Source organism: Aulostomus chinensis, chromosome 8 (assembly GCF_037954235.1).
Source record: "Aulostomus chinensis isolate RoL2024-O1b breed Wild chromosome 8, RoL_Achi_v1.0, whole genome shotgun sequence".
Taxonomy (NCBI): Eukaryota; Metazoa; Chordata; class Actinopteri; order Syngnathiformes; family Aulostomidae; genus Aulostomus; species Aulostomus chinensis.
The window spans coordinates 16,564,578-16,586,190 of NC_141327.1; the positions used below are offsets into that span (position 1 = coordinate 16,564,578).

The 21,613-nt window shown below is 41.0% G+C and overlaps 1 protein-coding gene across 1 annotated transcript; it reads right to left on the bottom strand.

The window, feature by feature from the left end:
* Positions 1-277: 277 nt before the first annotated feature.
* Positions 278-1,817, bottom strand: rasd4 (rasd family member 4). Its single transcript, XM_086210181.1, has one exon. It carries the CDS (start codon positions 1,599-1,601, stop codon positions 975-977), a length of 627 nt encoding a protein of 208 aa, XP_086066307.1. The 5' UTR covers positions 1,602-1,817; the 3' UTR covers positions 278-974.
* Between the last annotated feature and the right edge of the window lie 19,796 nt (positions 1,818-21,613).

Here is a 21,613-nt window from a genome sequence, read left to right on the forward strand (position 1 = left end):
GAAACATTCCTGGAACTCGGGGGAAGCTCTCCTGTGATTTGTAAAATGAATGGTTATTTTTAAGTGAAGAAAGATGATGATAATTATCCACTTATGTCAAACAAGGTCTTAAATGTGAGTCAAAATGTTTATTTGATGTAATTTTTTTGCAGCTTGTGCTCCTTTATGTTGTTTCTTTTCATTATCTACTGTCTTTTATCGCTAAACTGATGTTTTTTTTATGTAATTAATGCTTATAGACCACTTTAAAGTATTTATCTCATTATGTAGAGGCTACATGTACAAGAAACACTTGCACACATTTGTGCTTCTATCTTTTTATTACACATCAAGATCCACATTCCACTTACATTTGTCAAATAAAGAGTACAATAAAACCATTTGTGAGATGATTAAAAAATGGAATGTATATATATAAAAAAAAAAAAACAACATTATGAATTTCAAAACGAAAAGTGCATTTTACAGTTTGCATTTTACCACTTCAGAAATAATATGAATGTCATGCTCCATGGTAAATTAGTCACAGGGACTAAAAGAAAACAGTGTAAACATTATGTGCTACATATGCTACATTAGTAAAATAAAATATTTTACATGAAAGATACAACTCCTGCACAAACCCACAACATATAGAGCTACACAATTTTGCTGCAGTTTTCAAATCTTGATATAAGAGGACATACATACACACCCATAAGCTTTACATTGATCTCACCACCAGCAGCATCAATTAAGCAGCAACATAAAATCAAGTAAACAATTACAAGTAATTACTGTATTTTTCTCTTTGCTGCTCTCATAATGACTCGGATGGCTGGCTTTTTAAATTCAGTCTCAGCACCGTTGTCATCCTTCTCAGTTCATTCTCTTCACAGTTGTGAACCCTGAAGTGTCCAAAAATCACTTGCAGAGTCTTGTCTTTTTGTCCAGCAACAGCTGTACCTTCGTGACACAGCCTCCTCCGCCTCTCATTATGACAGGATGCAGCTGTTGGTCTTGTTCATAGGTGGCCTGAAGCTGGTGTCTTTGGGAAAGGTCTCCCTGCGTCTGCGTAGAGCCGGACTCAGGCGGCTGGGAAGGTTGGCTTGCTGCAGCAGCTCCTTGAACACCTCCACCACATTGGCATTCTCCTTAGCAGAAGCCTCCAGGTAACTGTTGTTCCAGTCCATCTCTACAGTTGACAACACATCATCACTGGCGACCTGACGCTCATTTTCCCGGTCCACCTTGTTCCCCACCACCACAATCGGCGTGTACTTGTCCTCCTTGATCTCCAGAATCTCATCTCGAAGGCTTTTGACAGCCTCCAGTGACTCTGGGTCATCAACAGCGTACACCAGTGCGAAGGCGTCACTGTTTTGAATGGAGAGCTTACGCATGGCTGGGAAGGAGTAGCTGCCACTGGTGTCCAGGATCTCCACGGTGACCTTCACCCCTCCGATGTCATACTCCTTGCTGTGCAGCTCCTCTACTGTGCGGCGGTGTTTTGGCTCAAATGTGTCTTGAAGGAAGCGTCGGATCAGAGCTGTCTTACCCACTCCCGCTGCCCCCAGGAACACTAGACGCACCTGGGTCTTCTCCTTCACCTCCAGAGACATGCTGCTTTGAATAGTCTGGTTGAGAGCTCTCACTTCTCTTCTTCTCTAAAACTGATTGACACAGTAAAGTTCAACACCTGTCACTCTCTCTGTCAGTGTCTTCCCTTTAGAAGTTCTGTTAGTTTTTCTTCTATCTGCTTTTCTTCAGCAGCTGTCAGCTTATCTGCCAGTAGCTCTCTGTCAAATCTCAAAGATGCTTATTGGGTGCTCTGCCGTTTCTCTCCCAGCCTTTTATGCCTGTTTTGGTGAGAGAGCCTCTATGCCCTCGTGCAGATGCAACCAATCAGCCGTGTGCTGCCTGTTCAAGTGTAACATCCAGGCAACCAATGAAGAGAAGCATGTAAATGAGTGTAAAACTCAGAGGAGAGAGGAGGTGATACATAAAAGAGAATAAAAGGCAAATAAAACAAGAGAACATACTGGCCTAATTAGAACAGGGTCGCCGCTATGATCCCTGGTGGTTCTAGACTGGAGCCATCATCGTCTCTCCATCATTCACATGCCTGGTTTGTGATCCTTAAATCTCTTGATAAAAATCAAGAAGTCACTCTAAAAAGTCAGTTATTTCTGGAGAGTTCCACAGCCCCATCTTGTCCGATGAGCTATTTGCTGTTTGTTGATGAGACGCGATGCTAAACACCCACCAATAAAACACTGATGTGAATAATATTCTGCTCTGGCTTGTTGAAAGATGATTTTCCATTCTAGACAGTCAGCTGAAGCAACAGTCATACTTGAATAAAGGCGATTTTCCTGAATTTCATTAACTGACAACACAATAATTAGGGCCCAAGCACCCTCTGTATATGTCTCCTCCTCTTTCTTTGAAATGAGTCGCCCCTGTGAGGGCCTATACATGCTCCAAACTTTACTCACGCGTCAGGCCTGATGGAAATGTGGTATTTCATGGGGTCTTCTGGGTGAGTGTGCATAGTTGCCTCAATGGTGTCTCCTAGAAGTGTTTGAACAATTCACACAGTCTGTGTTTCAGCTACACACACTAAATACAGCAAGCATATGAAAGATGATAAGACCCACAAAAACACCCTGAGTTTTTTTTTGGATTGATTTGATTTTCAATTATAATTTTTGGTTAATTTTAGCTAATTCCATTGGTTATAATTTAAAGAAATTTTCCTCTGAGATTCATCTGATTTGATTTACATTTGGTCACCGTATACATTTATTATTATTATTTATGTGTTTATTTATTGTCGAGTAAACCCTAGGCCAGGACATGGAGTTGTTATAGAGCCAATGGAAAACGCCCCATAGATGAGTATTAATTTTTGGTTTAGGGTTTGCATTTTTAATTCGTCAGCAAGCATTTCCAGAGCGTCGGCGGAGGTGAGCATCGACAAGTATATGTGTGTGTGAGTGTGTGAGTGCGTGTGTGTTTGTATGTGTGTATGTGTGTATGTGTGTATGTGTGTATGTCTATGGAGGTGAGTGTGCCTCTGAAAAGGTCGGGATGTTTACAAGTTGCCATGACGACCAACACGGGTTTGGAGCGCCATTCAAATACATCCGTGAAGCGGATTTTATTTTTTTTCGTTATATTTGCTTACAGCATTTCAGACTATTTGTTGATTATTTTTTACTATGATGCTTTTGCACTTTTATTTATTAATCGGTTTAATATAAATTAAGTTAACCGGACGTTTCTTAGCGACGAACCGGAAGTTCAGAGGGTTTATTTTTCCTCCGAGCGCGAAGAAAATACTTAGCAAAATGACAAGTAACATGTAAAAGGAAATATTCCCACAGCTGCCGTCATATAAACACTTTATTCAGAATACTTACTTAACAAGAATATGGCCTTTGCTGGAAACAAGGTGTGCATGTAAACAATGTGTATTCAGCCCATGTAGGAGTGAATTAATTGCATCCAATGTATGTGAAGAAGTTGGACTCGGGGCTTGGAACAGGGCAAGACTCCCAGAGAGCCGTTCCTCTAGTGGTGAGTAGGTCTACTTGACGGACCGGCTGCTGCTGCTCCAATCTTTTTAAATGTATTTCTTCATGCTGAACTCTTGCCTGCTGTGTTCTGTGGTTGGTGCTGTGTGCGGGCCGGCAGGTCGGCCTGGTCTTATTTCTGTTGTCCTTGTCCGCTTGAAATTATCAAACATCATTCATAAAGTCAGATGACGGACAATCTGAAATGGTCTAAATGGTGTTCAGGTGACTTACATAGGCTAGCCGCTAGCCCAAGTCTTGCCACCTGCCAGCACCACTGCAACAATTACAGCTTGTTGTGAGGCGATTGAACGTCAAGACAAACTTATTGCTTCGTAGCATCATTAGCATCATTAGCATCTTAATGCCTGTAGTGCTTTTTTGAGTTCGGCTTGACCACCACCACGAGACTCATAGCCTATTCAAAGCCCGGTTGCGTTCTCTGCACCTGGTCCCAGTTCTAATAGGCTTAAGCTAATGACATCACACATTTTATCATATGATTAAGTGTGAATCACCTTCATCCGTCCCTGCTGTTAATTAGATAGGACTGAACTCTCTTAAAAAAAAAAAAAAAAAACCTTGCCCGCTGACATTTTGCCAGAATTTGTTCTGTCTGACTTGTGATCCTTAGAAATTTCCCTGGAGACTGGCATCGTCACACAGACACCGACTATCCCTGCCTTGTTAAATCAGGCAACAGTGTGGAACTGGAATAATCATCACAGTCACACACTTTAGATGTGCATTATGAAGTACAATACTACTGCTACGAATACTAGGGTTTTACGGCTTCCATAAAAAGGCTGGTTGGGGCTTTTCTGTGTGAGTCTGCCTGCTCCTCCTGTGATGGTGTGTGTGTGTGTGTGTGTGTGTGTGTGTGTGTGTGTGTGTGTGTGTGTGTGTGTGTGTGTGTGTGTGTGTGTTAACTCCCAGACTCCATGCCGTCATCCTTCCACACATCAGAATCATGCATGTTTGCGCATGTCCATCTGTGATTTATACTTCTACACTTTTGTTCTTGAATGTGAGCACTGCAACAAAACTGTTTCCTCTCCAGCGATCAGTAGTGTCTCTGATTCTGCATTTGTGTTTGCTGAATGTGCAGTACATTTTTAACTTAAGAATAAGGGTTGTGTATGCAAATGAACTATGTTTAACTTCCTTCAACGATCTCCCTGGCAACACCAGCAGACGGCTGTTTGAAATAAAGTATTTCCACATTGAAAATGATACACTATGGCGACAAAGTTCCCTGTATGAGACAATGCTTTCCTCTGGGGAGGGGTCTGGTGTGGTGAAAGCTCTGGTTCCTATCCTTCATCCAGTTCAGTACTACAACCTTCCAAGGTCTGAGAGAGGCATTCTGGTATTCAGAACTACAGCGGTTAATATTGGAATGTGGGTTTTGGTGACTGTGGGGTCGGACTGGGCGATGTGGACTGAAAACAAAATCTCAGATTTTTTCACAAAAAAATCGATCCACGATTTTTTTTTTTTTAAAGAAAACAAGAAGTACAAAGGACAGAGAGAACTCAAAACAAGTTCTGCTTTTATTTGATCAAAAACTTAACTAAAGGCATTTCTCCCACTCGGCTTGACGCCTCTGTTTTAGATGCTGAAATAAGTTCATTGTGCTGCTGCCTTTTGCTGCAGTGGGCTTCAGACAAACTTTGCAGCGCTCAATCACTTGTCTGTTGCCGCAAACCCAAACCAGTTCCAAACCACTGACGATAATACTCCTTTCTTAGAAACAAACTTCTCGCTCTCGTTAGCCATGTTGCTGCTATGCGTGCGCAGGAAACAATGGGGAGGGATGAGGGGGAAAGCTGTGGAAGCTCCTGGGGGACAAAAGGCCATAGCAAGAGGAGTAAAAACTCAATTTTTTAATTTTTTAAATCCGCAAGAAAAAACTCGAATTAATTGATAAAATCGATACATCACCCGGGCCTACTGTGGGGGTGTAGCAACAACACCAAAACTGTCAATAAAGATTGATACAAATCTTGCTGACTCCTAATTGATGCAAAGACATCCATGACATCGTTTTTCCAATCGTTTCAGTGACCCGACAAAACAATAACCTAAACCTTTTACATTTTTCCACAAAAAATACAGTAATATATATATATATATGTAATCTCTCTCTCTCTCTCTCTCTCTATCTATCTATCTATCTATCTATCTATCTATATATATATAAATATATAATGCAAAAATAAAATAGAATAACAATACTCAAGAAGGATTTAGGTCTGCATCCCATGAGGTAAAACACCAGGCTAGAGCCCTCTCTTTTACATGAGACATGTTAACTCGTCAGAGTGGCAAAAGCTCTGGAGTAAATGTAATGAATGTTGGCTTCTGTTTCAGGGTCCTGCTATTGGGGCATGCTGACTCACGGTCACAAGCTGCTGGGAGCCATTGTTAGTGTTCTTAGTGATACCTGTGCTTCAGCGATGAGAAGTCAACATGATCCGGTACATTTACAGTATCATCTGAACCCATAAACTTGAAATAATAGAACCATCAGGAGCTTGAAGTTCAGGAAAACACCGACCTTCCATCTGCATGTTTTCCAGCATGTGCTATTGTGTCTCATTTCCATTTTGCCTTGAATTTAATGATAATGTGGCCAAAGGGGGGGTGATGATGGTAATGACCAGATGGCATCACATGCTGGAATGAAAGAAATGTTCAGCTCTGATGCATATTGGTAAGAAACCCTGTAGGGGAGAGTTGTGTTACAGGCTTTACTTATTCAGGGCAAAAGATCAAATATTATTGTTTAACAGTGTTGTGCACATTCACGCTTCAGAAGAGCTGTAGCTCCAAGTTCAGTGCAGTTCACACGGATTAAAATGATCTAGGTCCAATTCACTGACAAAGATTGTGGGTTAAAGACTGAAATTGGCCTATCAATAACATTGCAGACCCAGTGGACACAACTGAACATGTTTTAGGAGGTAGAGGATGAACCAGAAGTACCTTCTGGCTCAGGCCCTAATTAAACATGTGCTGCCTGTTGCATCGTGTTTGAGGTGATATCGCAGTTTCTTTAAACTTTGTCTGGTAATCACAGATGAGCTGTTTTTCTATGTTAAGTTTACGTCAAAGTTCACGTGACTTCAAAAAACACGCTTGTTTTTGGCCTTGTGATCTTGGACGCCTCAAGAGAATTCCTTCCTCTACACTGTTCCCTTCCTCTCCCTGAATACCCCCCAGGAGAGGGAGCTTCCTGTTTCTCTCCTCATCTTTTACTGATGTCCAGCTTCAAGAGATTGGATATTGCAACAGTGACAAACCTCCCTTTCAATCCTTTTAACTAAACATTGTCAGGTGTCTATATAAGACAGATAATCTCTGATTAAAAAACAACAACAACCTCTAATATACATGTGAAAATGATACACATTTCATTTAAAAAGACACAAATCTTTATTCAACTCCGTTAAATTCTGCACAGCATATAAATGAATATGGATAAGCAAACAAGTAAACTGCAGCTGGACTGACAAATGTAAACTGATGAATATTCCAGTGGGACTCTTCAAAGAGTGTTTAAAAGTGCATGGAAAAATTAATTTACAGCCTCCTGAGGCGGAATTAAATGACTGTGTGGCAACGCGGTCTCAGTGGTCATCATGACTGCTAGCTTCCATTTGTCAAGTGGAAGAGGGGAAAAACAACTCCCTGTTCAGTGGAGGAGAAATATTTGTTTCATTACAAGATAAATTAAAAAGTTAAACAGTTTGTTTTTCCTTTTACAACCGAGTTAAATTGTTTTCTAGGAAACAGGGAGTTGTGTCCAATGAGCAGTAGGAGCAGCCTTGCATCTCTTAGTAGCTGTCAAAAATTTCGATCAAGGTCCCTTTTATATTTTTCAGGTTAGGTGCTCTCTCTTAAGAAAAAAAGAAATTAAACATATAGAGGGAAGATTTCCTGCAACTTGGCAACCAGAGACTCAGCTTTCAGTACCAATTCATGGGCTCGTTCCGCGTGCACGAGCTGTGTCGTGACAGTATTGTACTGGGCTGTTGGTCTCCTGCGTGTGTCCTTTGTATATGCACACCCAGCCTCACTCTCTCCACCACTCCTCTGTTTTTGTTTTAGAGTGCATTCCTTTTCCTTCCACTTACAATGTCCAGTCTTTCGATGCCTTAATGTCTGATTCATGACATCATTTTGATGCTTCTTCTTGGAGGACAGTTTTAGACTTGCGCTCATTTGTTGATTATTATTTAATTTTGTGCTCGCCTTTGTTAGAAATGTTTGGGAGGACTGTCGAGGTAGATGGAACTTGTCTTGGCCTTCTGGCTCGATCATCTGCATCAACGCTCCTGTGGGGCAACGTGCACGACACTGTCATCTTGTCAAGACGATGCTACAAGATGACGCTGTTGAAATCTGACAGATGCCAAATATAAATTTTGCCCCACTTGTGCATTAACCTTCAAGTGTCCTAGACAACCCTTTCCCTCACTCTCACTCTACAAGACTGGGTGAGAAACCCTAAATGTAACCTTTGGCACCTCAAACTTAATCCCCCCCCCCCCCCCCCTACAATTGGATGTTTCTCACACTGGTGGTGTGACGGTGTCTGTCGGGCCGCTCACCACCAACTGCTAAACGAACGTAAACAAATCACCCTGAACCATCAGGCGGTAGCTGGTGGTCCTGCTGGTTGCACTGACATAAAAGATTGCCAGTTCTTAAAGGTGACCCATTGTATATAGTACAACTAATCTATGACTTAGCAACAGTCACTTTGCGTAATTTAAATTAATGAAATCTTATATACCTTCTGATTGCCGTCTCTACAGCTTTTTAGTCTGGACCCTCATCTTTTGAAGTTTAGCTCCTAATAAAACACAACTGTTTACAGAGTGCTAGAAAAAGGTGATTTATTCTGTTTTATATGACTATAACTGAGTTTTTTATGATTAGTTCCAACTGAAAAGGTGCATTTCAAAGCTGAATGTTAATATTCATGCCCATTTCTAAAGATTCAATGCAAACGAATTGACTACAAGGAAAATATTCAGAGGTGGTTTCAAATGTTTTTTTTATATGTTTTACTCTTTTTAATAATCACCTTAATGGATAACAATATCTCAAACATGTTGAACAAAATTAGCTTTATTCTCATAAAGGGAACCAGCTTCAGTCAGCCTCACGGATTCATACAGATATACGATTCAGGCAGATATATGATATACAAAAGAAAGTGTATGGGGAAAAAAAGTAAAAGAATAAAAGCTGCTTTCTATTCTTGTTCATCTGTGTCCTGCAGTGTCATCTCTCAGTCTATTTATAGACCTTTTTCCCCTCCAAGAAGCGCAGTATCACCTCTGGGATTATTTTCAGTGCACTCACTCAAGAGTCTTTCTTTAACAAATTAAGTTTGGGTCCCAGGGCCCTGCACACTTCTTCAGCCCCAGTTGTTTTGCTGTATAGTAAAGACATTTAAATGTTTTTGAGGAAATAGTTTTCTCTCCAGCATCCATTTGTCATAACCTCAACAACGCTTGCTGTAGTAGGTGCTCACGAGATCGTAAAATGGGTTTTGATGTTCAATATGTGGTTTTTCATCGAGAATAATGCCATTGATCCAAAATGAAAACTACAATCCCAAACTAATTTGTGCCACCATCAGAATATTTTTTGTTGTTGATACATTTGAAATATTGTCAGACAAATCAGAACAAAATTTGCACGAAGGAAGTTTAGCCCTTTGATATAATAACAGGAGGCACGGTGGTGCAGTGGTCAGCACAGTCGCATCACAGCAAGAAAGTCGTGGGTTCAAGTCCCGGCTCCAGCACGGGATCTTTCTGTGTGGAGTCTGCATGTTCTCCCTGTTCCTGTGTGGGTTCTCTCTGGTACTCCAGCTTCCACAGTCCAAAGACATCAAGAGGGGACGAGGCTGATTGATACTCTAAATTGACTGTAGGTGTGACTGTGAGTGTGAATGGTTGTTTGTCTCTGTGTGTTGGTCCTGTGATGGACTGGTGACCTGTCCAGGGTGAACCCCGCCTCACACCCAAAAGCTACTGGGATAGGCTCCAGCCCCCCATGACCTTTTAACAGGATAACGTCATAGCGTAAACAGGTTCATTTAGCTTTACAATATATAATTAATTCACTATTCTTCTAATCAGGCTAGTTTTTTATTGATGTACCGTGACAGTTTTGTTGACTGCTTCTGCCATGTTCATCGGAAGACAATATGGGGATGACACCCATAGATCACCTGACAGATGACGTCACCAACCAACACCTGGTGATTCTTGAGATGGAGGTAGCAGAAGCAGTCATCGAAACTGTCAAGGTACATCAATAAAAAAAACTGGCCTGTTTAAAAGAAATAGTGAATTAATTTAACAGGATAAGCGGAAGAAAAGGGATGGATGGATGGATTAATTAACATATGTGATTAGCATCTTGTAGCAGTAGGGTTAAGAAGGCTGCTAACAAATCACTGAGGAGTTTTATTAGCTAAACATTGGTCAGCTCCGCCTCACCCATTCTATGAATCTCTTGGGTGTAATAACCATCTCACAGCAGCAGTATCCTCTTCATCAACAAGGAAGTCCAAAACTTAATGTGCCTGAATTATGCATGTTGATATTGGATTCGAGCTTTAAATGGAAGATGTACAGTGTGTCATCCTCCACGCCTGGAAAATTTTGACTCTCAAGCATTATGGTAATGTCAGGTTTTCCAGCAGCTACAACTTCTGAATACTGATTTCTGCTTGTGAGATGTGCTCAGGTGACAAAGAGATGAAGATTATTATGACCTAATGGGAGTAATAGAAAAAAAATGCGTGAGAAGTGACAACCAAAGTTTTAGATTATTCAAATTATATCAGTATATCAACTAACGTTAACATTTCTGTTGGGGCCCTGAGTGTCGTCAGCTCAGATAAATGAAGGGAAGGGGGAGGGGTGAATTCAGGCAGTGCTGATGAGAAACATTTCTGTAACATGTAGATTATTTTCCAATAACTCCTTTTATTTTCACAGGAGTTAAAATAAATCTGCATATTTTTGTAAAAATCAATTTATTTACCACAAGTAGAATTTTTTTGTTGCTAATGTGTTCACGCTTACGCGATCACACTATGAGGTGCAGTGGCTGTCAGGTCATGTTAACTACTGAGTTCTCTTCCTGATGAAGCCACATTTCATTCCAGTAAAACGACACACTCATTATCAGTCGGCGCGCATTAGCGTGTCTCACTTCAAAACAGAAATAGCACACGTAGTCAAATATTGAAGTACATATTATCTTTCATCAGTTAAAACAGGCTGAATGGAGAGTCAACAGGAAGTAAGTGAAACCGCTCCAGCAGGCAGCTCAACCCCATGAATCACTTCCAAAATTATGGATTAATACGTCCTGTTCTATAATAAATTTGTTGACACAATGATGACTCAGTGCGCTGAGATGTTTCTGGCGAAGAGGCAAGTAGAACCTGTGACACATTTGCTGTGGGAGTGAGTATATGTGTGGTCAGGAAAGTAGGGGAAGAATATTAACGTTGCTCTTTGGCAGCTCAGAAAAATTACAGTACTGGTATCATGCTTAGTGACAACAGCAAGGCTGTTCAAGTTTTGCATACAAATGTGTGAAAATATTCATAAAAGGTGTACATAGTGAGAACCTCATGCATATTTCAGACTCTGCATACATTTAACTAGATTAAGCAGAGCGGAGAAATGGGAAGAAAAAAAAATAGGGCAAATGACCAAATCTAGTATTAGACTTTCATTGAGAGACTATTCATTCAATATAAAATTATGCCAGTCAGTGATGCATTATACATTTGTGTGTATTGTCTTTGTGTGCGCAGGATTTTGATGATTGAATGTGGGTTTTGTGTGCGTCTGGAATCTGCATTATGTCTCTGACCTAAATCATTTTATCTTATTAACAGGGAGCTTGAATTTTCAGCATTTGAGAGTCTACATGCATGTGTGCACATGAGTCAGCAGCGGTCTCATGGCTCGTCAGGCTGCGTTGGTCTAAACGGGGTGACACTCGGGTGATCAGTCACGGTGCGTCCTCTCCGAGGCACCACAACTACAACTGTCCGCTGCTCTTAAAGATGTTAAAGGGTAAAGAACATTTGAGTTGGAATCATTTCTGCTGCATGGTCGTGTTTTGTGTGTGTGTGCGCAGTCTTGTATCTGTTTTTGCTTATTTCTGCCTTCAGACGTTGTGACAGCCGTTGATGATGATTAACGTAAATAATCCTCCTTATCTGGAAATCTGTCATGTTCTGGGATTTGAGGGAGGATAGATAGGCCATGCCAGATACATCCATTAGCTTTGTTTGACAAACTGCATCACTCAGAGCTGACACACACACACACACACACACACGGATAATGAAAAGACGAATACTATTTTATCCGTCTTTTTTTTTTTTTTTTAACTGCAATACTGTCCGAAATTTGTTCTGAGGGATTATGGACATAGTGCTACTGATCAAATCAAGACTTTGGCACATATTTTTGTCTTTTGTTATGAAGTGAAACTGAGACTGAGACTGGAACGTAGATTCTAGTAAATCTACTGATCTCCTTGTTTCAAATGTGACGCAAAGGTTGCATCATATGTCACTCAGCGTTTTCGCAGCAGAAATTGTCAGAAGTCTACCTGGTTCCTCATGGCACTGCTGTCGAATGGAGATCTTAAATCTGTTTATTTTTTTGTCTGTCCTTGACCCAGAATTCTAATGATCATAAACATAGTGGGGCACCAACTGATACAGAAAATGAAAAAGCTGGATATATTTCTGATCTCAATGAAGTGCTGAGGAGAGAGCTCTCGAGTGTGAGTGGAGCGATGACTGAGCAGGATGAGGTGTATCATTGCCCCTATATATTACATGTTCGCCTGCTGATAAATACTTCTCTTGTTCTTTGATGCATATTCAACATCCATAGAAAGAGAATCATGGAGAAGATGATTCCCCCCCCCCCCGAGCATATAGCTTATGAAAGCATCAGTAGTCCTTGTAGAGCAGTCTCCTCTCAGATAAGACCCTCAACACACACACGCACGTTTTTTAATGAGGATTTCAAGGATTTCTTCTTCCACTTTCTGGCAGATCAACCTTCACGAAGATTCCCTCCTCATTTTAGAGTGTCTGCCACTTCAGGAGATACACCTCTACTTTGCAGTTCCATACCACAGCTCAGCCATGAGTTATACTTTTGCCAAACTCATGTTATACAGTTCTGTTGACACAATCAGAGGGGTCATAATTCTGCTTTGATTTACTGATTGAGGTCATAGTAAGAGGGGGTGGCATGGCTCTGAGGTAGAGTGGCCGTCCAGCAACCAAAGGGTCGCTGGTTCGATCCTCACTTCCCCAGGTGACCATGTCAAAGTATCCTTGAGCAAGATACTGAATCCCTAATTGCTCTTGACGGCCCTGTGACAGATGGGCAACCCGTCCAGGGTGAACCCTGCCTCTCGCCCAATGTCAGCTGGAATAGCCCCCCCCGGCCCACCTTCCACCCCACAACCCCTAATGGATAAGCTGGAAAATGGATGGATGGATGGGTCCTAGTATGAAGTGTTGTAGTGTTTGACCCTCTTCTCTGTCAGTACATGTCCACAATATTAAGAACACCCCTTTTTACTCACTGTTGTCCTCTTCAACAAAACTGTGAACTCCAACAATAAACATGAAATTACATACCTTGTTGATCATGTCAATCAAAATGAACAATGCTAGATGTGCACTTGAGATGAGAAAAACCCCGGAAAACAAAAGAGGAAACAAAAACAACAAAAGAGAAATAACAAAAGAGAAAAGTACTTCTATTATCTGCAGTATGATTCACATGTATGCTTGAAAACTGAATGGTTTTGGCCCTGGCCCACACACCCCAATAGGCTTCATGACAATTAAACGCGGCAGAGGCAATTATCTTTGTACATGCAGGATTCACTCCAGAGCTGTTTGAATCCTCAAGTGGGGGTCGAAAACAACTAATGAAGGGGTTGCAGGACAATTCCCAGAATCAAAAAAGTTTTCAAAACTATTTTGAAGGCTTTAGTTGTTTCTAAAAATGAAAATTATACTATAAATAATCACTATAAACATCAAAAATTGAAATTCAATTAAATATGGCTGTGTGTGGTTTCGCCTTATACTTGGTTATACTGTGTGTTGTTAGTGTTGGGGTGTGTGTGTGTATGTGTGTGTGTGTGTGTGTGTGTGTGTGTGTGTGAGTGAAAAGCACTCAACACAACCATTGCTGCTACAACCCAAAACACTGCGATCAGCAAAAACACAAAACATATGCAGAGATGAAACGTTGTAAATCCCTCTGCTACTACAGAAGAGCTCCAGGCCACTAGGGGCATCGTTGAGTGGAAGTTTATGAGACAAGACAGAGAAGAGACACTAAATGAGAGGGCTGGATTTTGGAGGCGGGAAGACAAGTAGACCGATGAGCCATAATTATAAAAAGTCCATGCAAATAGAGATAAGTTGCCCTTCATTTTTTAAATGTTTGGCCTCTATATTGTGCCCTGGAGTGCTTTCGTTATAGCTGCTGGATTTGCAATCTTCTACTCTGCATGCGTTTTGGCATTTGTTTCTGACTGCATGTTTTTCTAATAGCAGTGTTTTGGTTGGTTGCAGCTGTTCGATTATTTGGTCGTTTGTGTATTTTTTGCTTGTTTCCTTTATCTTGTGCATGTGCTGAAAATATTTTAACATTTCTTTCCTCCTTTTTTTGTTGTTGTTGTATTTTCACTGTTCAGCATTTGTCCTCTTAAACTGCAGAGCGTTCGAAACTCTCAACCACAGAATTCTGGTCATTTAGTTGTTTGCATTAACAGCTGCTACTCAATTCTTTTGAGCTTGATCCATGAAGAAAGATATAATCCCTTTGTGTCCAAGACATGGATGTCCTCATTTAAAGCGAACATTAAATAAACAATGGACTTTGAACACACACACACACACACACACACACACACACACACACACACACACACACACACACACACACACACACACACACACACACACACACCCAATGATAATATATCTGCCCTTTTTATCACTTTATATTTCAGACCTCACCTCAAATGACCCTCCCTCTTCCCACTTCCCACTATTATCAGTGACCTACATACTGTAGCTCCACCCTCAAGTAGATCATGGATTTGTATCACACACATGGAACTTTGAAGCTCACTTCCCAAAAACTGGAAGCATAAATCATATCAGGGTCCGTTTTTAACACATAAATTACATTTCTTCACAGCTCATTAAGGAGGCTTGACTGGAGAATCAGTTGAATTAACACAAACAGTGTTTGTTGGTAAATTGTGTAGAGCGGAATCATGTTATAATATTTGTGGCTGGGAACAAATAATTAGCAATTTTGAAATTTATAACTTAAAAGTCCTTGCTATGTTTGAGGACTTTCTCCATTTTTCTGATAAGGGGGCATGAAAGAAATGTGTTTGACCTACTTTTCTTGACATCAGAGATGTGGTTCTAAAATGCCTCTCAGCAGAAGTTCTCCCACTGCATGGATGTTAATTTCAAATGAAGTCCAAAGTTACCAGTTGATCAAAAAGTTCTATGTGTAAATTAAAATTAAAAAAATACAACCTTTAGGGAAAAATTGCAGCAATATTGCATTAGAAAACCCGTGCTTGTAGCGCTACTTTATATAACCAGCAACCATTCTTTCTGTCTAGTGGGCATTGTGCAATCCATCAAGCTTCCTCCCACCTGTCTGAATTCTCCCTGCGTCTACCAGTGACCTGTTTTCTGGATGGGCACGAGAGACGAGAACATCAAAGCCCTTTTCTAACACTGTCTGTCATCCACTTCCAACAGCTCTCTTTATCTAGCCAACGACTGAATAACCTTATGTCACTACATACACATGATCATTTGCCTTGTCGTGATTACTAACTTGGACTCAAAAGTTGTGTGACTCAGTTCCATAACCATTTTCAATGTCCCCTCCCTTTCAGAGGTCTAAGGATATTATTTTTTGATTATTCCTGTCTTACACCATCTAACAACTTGGAGATTCATCATTGCTCCAGCTGCCTTTTATAATATGCAAAAAACTTTCATTTACATAGAGTATTATTCAAATATGCCAGTGAGTGTGGCTCACTAATCACAGAGGTTATGCTCCTTTGATCCCTGGACCCCTCTTGCCCTCTTTTCCATGATTCAGAATGTCCTTGAGTGGGGCACCGATCCCCCAGGTGATTGTTAAGTATGAGCCTTTGCATAGTGAGTGTACAAATTACTGAAAATAAAAACAGACGTGGGGAAAAAAAGTTGCAGTCGCCAAACTAGCTCAACAATGTTTGTGCATGAAAGAAGAATTCGCTCTGAGAAAAGAGTGGTGTAAGAAAGAGCCCTAAGACCCAGAAATAAACTAACATTTGGTTCCTTTGTTTCAAATTTCACAAGTTTTTATGAGCAGATTTTCAGTTAAATGCCTGAGAAAAGGTCTGTGGTGAACACAGGAGTAAGATATTTTTGTATTTGTTCTCAAGTATGAAATGTCAGTGTATCAAGAGTTTCAAGGCATTTATGTGTCTTAAAAATGGTGGTTAACAAGTGATGGAACTAGACATTGAGTGCTGTGCAACAAAGGCCTCTATATCCAGGACCCTACCAACTGAAAAAGTTGGTAGCACCAGTGCCACCAGCGGGGAAGTTAGTCTACAGCCCTGCTGTATTTGGCCAGACAAAAACAACAACCTAAAGTAGACCAAACCTCTCATGAAGCTTTACAAGAAATACTGGCTTGTGGAGTTTTTGTAAATGACCTTTTATTTTTAGTCTTTTTACATATCACAAGGCAATAAACTGTAGTCATTCCAACACAACATGAATACATCTTCATGATTTTTAACGTTTTCCTCCGATTAGACTCAAAGTAACCTTAAGGCTTTGAAAGCGAACCCAGGACCTTCCATGGCGTCATAATGATAATGATTTTCAACAACATGAAACAAACAGAGATGAATGTAAAGGTACAATTTACATTCATGCTCGTCCTGTGTCTTTCCATCTGGCTGATTTTGATGTATCCAGTTTCGTGCTACTATCTTTATCATATACATAGTGATGTACTCTTCCTGATTTGCAGGACAGAATAACCCAGATGAGTCATTGCTGGGCTCAGACTTTCAGTTTTTTACCATCCGCTCCTCCTGTTTGGTATGTATGAGGTGTCGGCTCTGGTCATACAGTTCAATGGATATAAGAACACTGCAGATGACAACCTCCACCAAAAACACATCGTCTTGTGGCTCACGGGCTCATGTTTCCTGCTCCCTGCATGATTCAGAAGGGTTTACTTTTCCTCATGTCTGTCTCACTGTACCTCATTTAGTCCTCCCTCAATCCTCGCGGTGGCTGCACCTCCACCATCACAGCAAACACGCGGCTACCTCTGCACGCCTGTCAGAATTATCTCACCACACCGAGTCACAAATATGACAGTTCATTATGAATAAAGATAAATGAGTGCAGTGAGAGCTGTGAATAGCTCCATTTAATCAGATTAAACAAGGAGCTCCACCTTCTCTTATTGTTTCCCTTTAGATGACAGATCAATATAACAGCGTGTAATATGTGTGTGTGTGCGTGTGTGTGTGTGTGTGTGTGTGTCAGTCCTCTTTGAAGGCAGGTCTGTGATACAGTGAGAGTTCAGTAAACCTCTTATCTACTGTCTCTAATGGCTGTGCTGGGTACTGAGGAGAGAGAAGTCATCACTAACCACATACACATCTCTCTAAATCACCATCACATACAAAAAGCTGGTTCTACAAACTGGAGTCCCCTTTATCCCCCGTGAGAACATCCATTTTATTTTAATTAAAGTGTCTGTGTAGGACAGGAACATCAATCACAGAATACCAGGCGTTAGTTTGCCAATAGAAGATGCTTTGACAGTACAGGCACCGCGCACAACTCACTCTACGAATTTAACCAGACAACACTCTGAGACAAAGACTGGTTCACCCCAAAGATCCCACCCCTCACAGCCAGAAAAGCAATCTGGTATACGCTGTCAGATGCAGTGAGGCCTGCACGGATCTCTACATAGGGGAAACCAAACAGCCCCTCAACAAGCGCATGGCCCAACATAGAAGAGCCAACTCTGGAGGACAGGACTCAGCGGTTTTCCTCCACCTCAAGGAGGAAAGCCACTCCTTCCAGGACGACCATGTCCAAATCCTCGACAGAGAGGACAGATGGTTTGAAAGAGGAGTTAAAGAAGCCATCCACGTCAGGATAGAGAAACCATCTTTGAACAGAGGAGGTGGACTGCGACATTTCCTTTCACCTATTTACAACCAAGTCCTTTCAAAGCTTCCCCAAAGAGTTCAGCTGAAAGACCCATGTGGAACGGCTGATGCCAGCACAGCCCATTAGCATCTGAGTGGTCGGTGAAACTCCCTAACGACCACCCCTGAAACTTCCTGACACCGCACAACGACTGTCGTTTGGGGAGGCCAGGTGAGTCTCGGGAGGGTCGTTTCCACCACAATAGCACTGACCACTCCCACATAGGTTTATAAGCTGGAGTTTCCACACTCTTCACTAGAACTGAAGAAGCCTCTCGGATGAGAGGTGAAACGTCTTCAAGATAAACTTACGTCCAGTTGACCAGATTTTAATTCGCTTCGAACCCTTTGGCTTTTATATTGTTCAACTTCTGCCCTCCCAACTTGTCATAACCTGTTCAGGTGCTTCAGCACACTGACAGAACTGGGTCGCTGTTCTGGGGAATATCAGATTAGTCCTGCCAGCACTGATAATAAAACACTAACACATGTAATGGTCACTAAAAGTTCTTAGCTGCCAGAAACGGCCAGTTTGATGATCTACCAGTGATTTCTGTCCTCTCAAAGAAAGAAGGCTGTTTTTGTGTGTGCACGCGTGTTTATGTGTGTGCACGCGTGTGTGTATTCACATACTGTACATGTATAGTTTCTTCTTGCATTAGTCCCCGTCCACAGCCGAGTGTTGGTGACAGAGAAGTTGTCAAAGGCAGCAAAGAGAAACAGCCTGCTGGGCATCCATGTGCTAACAAGTCACATTTAGTTGTATGAAACTGTCAACTATATAAAGTCTGAAGTGAAGCTTCGCTCCCCTCCATCTCTCTGACTGCTACATTCTGCTTGAGGACATTCATTGCCAAATATATCAAACATATGTATAACAATATATTTTTTTCATTATTTGATAATTCTGTGATAACGCATTTGAATGATACTTCTAATATTTCCATAGATCATTCACTCTTTTTTGTTGTTGCTGTGAATCATTTTCGGATGCAGCTGGAAACGCTTTGAGGATGAGAAGCTAAAAAAAAAAGAGGAAAAGCTGCTAAACCAAATGACAGTGGTGTCTGGCTGGCAAAAATAGTGGAATTTAAACTGCTGCAGCGCTGATCTATTTTCAAATTTTTATGCTATTGGTGTTTGGTTTTAATGAGTTGTTCTATCAAAAAAGAACGTGTAATGATGTCGTGATTGACAGCTGCTTTGAGCGAAGCACCCGCAGAACCTTGTTTGGTAGTTGCACCAGGAACGTGTGAAGCCGTATCATCTCTCTTGTTACGAGTCATACCCTGGACACACATAAATGTGTTTTTACGTGTCCTGTTACACCAGCAGATTTTTTGTCGCTATTTATTCATAATGTGGGAAATATTCTTCCTCTTCTCTACTTTTTCCAGGACCTTGCAGCTGTATCCTTTTTAGACCTGATGTTAGTCTTTCAGGGAGACAGTTTGATCCTCACTTGACGCCCTGTCATAAGACCATCATCAGCTAACATTACATTCACAATGATAGGGTTGCCAGGTTAGATGATCGAGTAGTTCACTCAACGATTTATGAGTTTGATGGGCCACACACACACACAAAAGCTCACACACACACACACACACACACACACCGGCATATTCCGTGTTGACAAAGATTGATCTATGTATTTTAATTTGATAAAAACAACACAAATATTGCTTTGCTGCCTCACATTGCCTCTAATTCACTGAGGTCTTCATTTTAAAAGACGTTTAAATGGTGCTCTTTTTTTCCCCCTACACCGTTGTGTAGTTTCTGTCATCGTATTTGCCTGCAAGAGTGTGTCATCGTGTGATGTGGAAAAAATAGAAACCTGCATGGAAAACTAGGGAGCTGTCCTCAATCATGTGACAAACAACAGATTAAGCTGCTGTATTTGGGCTTTTTTTTGTGTGTGAAGTTGATGGCTAACTCATTGAATCTGTGTAAGAATGACATTTGGCTTGATTTCCGTGTTCCCCTCTTATCAGTATATGAAATCTAGGAATAAATAAGCTTTCAAACACAATTTTTAAAAGAAATATTGAGGAAAATATACCTTCAACTACTTTTCCTAAATCCTGAGTCATTTTTTCTTGGAACTTTGTGTACACACAAGTGTAGTAAATGTGTTTCTTCATACAGAAATGATATCAAGGCTTTAGAGCTGGGCTAAGTAATCTATGATAGGACTGTTTATCCAGATGCTTCATTTTCAAAGGAGTCAGCACAAACCGATCAGATGCTTCCTCACACTGGTGTTGCAGACCCCAGCAGAAGGATAAGCTTTTTGTCCCTGATCAGGAGTGTGGCAGCCAGAATGTGACTGCAGCCATATCAGGCACGCGGAGATTCACAAAGATGCAAAGCAGGCCAAATGGGACCTTTTAGTGGAGACCGGATAAGAAACGCTGGTCTAATCTGTGTAATGAATGTTAATGAGAATGGGGGGTGACTGCATCCACTTCAGTTCTTCGTGCTTTCACAAACAACAAATATTAGTTTGTGAGTGTTAACTGGAGAAATTAGATCCATTTGATCTGTTTCCTGTCAGCTTGGGCATGGTTCCCCAGGATCCTATTGTTCTTTTAATTATTTCAATATTATTACTCAGAAGAGTTTGCTAAGATTTCATGTCCCATTATGCAAATATGCATATCCTTTCAGCTCGCGAAAGCATATTATGAACTTTTCCGGGACATTGCTAAAGATGGAAATGTTCCTGCTCTCCACCTGCTTTTAGAGGTCCAGTGTGAACCACATTCATGATTAAGTAATTACATTTACAGACTTGACAGGAAAGTGATCCAGGCAGAAAATACAGACACTAAACAGAATATGATGGGGGCTAAGGTATGATTAGATGGGCTTTATTAAGGAGGCTAAATCATTTAAAAATCAACAAGCTTTGTTTTGCTTCTGTTCCTGTATTTATGTTTCCTCATCCTAACCTAGACAATGTCTCAAATACAGTGCAGCCAGTCCTCATCATCATCATCATCATCATCATCATGCTTTCTTGTAGAATTGGGTTTCTTTTGATCATTTTCCTTTTTTTCCCTTCACGAATTAGATATTTCCAATTATTTCCAAGTTGTCCAAGTCGTTGCTCCGCCCCTCCTGTCAATCGCGGGAAGATCACACTTAATCGTGTTGCTCTTCTGGATTCCCATTTCTTCTCAAACCAAAGCGATCAAATTCTGATAGTGCAACGAATGTCGCGGACGTTCAAAGCATTTTAAACACAGCGACACAGCTGCAGCTGGAACGATGGTGAGGGCTACAGCGTAGAAGCGTGTCATTAGCATGTATGTTTTCTCTCTCACATTGTTTGAGTAAAAGTAGTTGCGCTCACTGTATGAAGTCGTAGGAATGAAAGTTTATCGTATGTTTTTACCTGGAAATTGATATCTATATTTGCAGTAACCTAAATGTAGTCATCTAGAAAAAATAAGAGACTCCTGTGAACATTTCTAATCCGGGCTCAGGGTTTTAGGTGCAGAGGGAACCCGGGAAGATCAAAGTGTAAGCTTGATGTCACGCACAGTGGATGTTTCTGCACACAGCAGCGCTCCAAATTTTTGTAGCAGGCAAGGAGACATTGAATTGAATCACACTAGAGGTGTAAATAAATCTCATTAATGGTTTGCCTGTTTTAGATATTTTACCACAGTGAGCCCTCT

What these genes read in the sequence shown, in the direction of transcription:
- rasd4 (XM_086210181.1), bottom strand. Translation starts at nt 1,601, where the DNA reads ATGTCTCTGGAGGTGAAGGAGAAGACCCAGGTGCGTCTAGTGTTCCTG.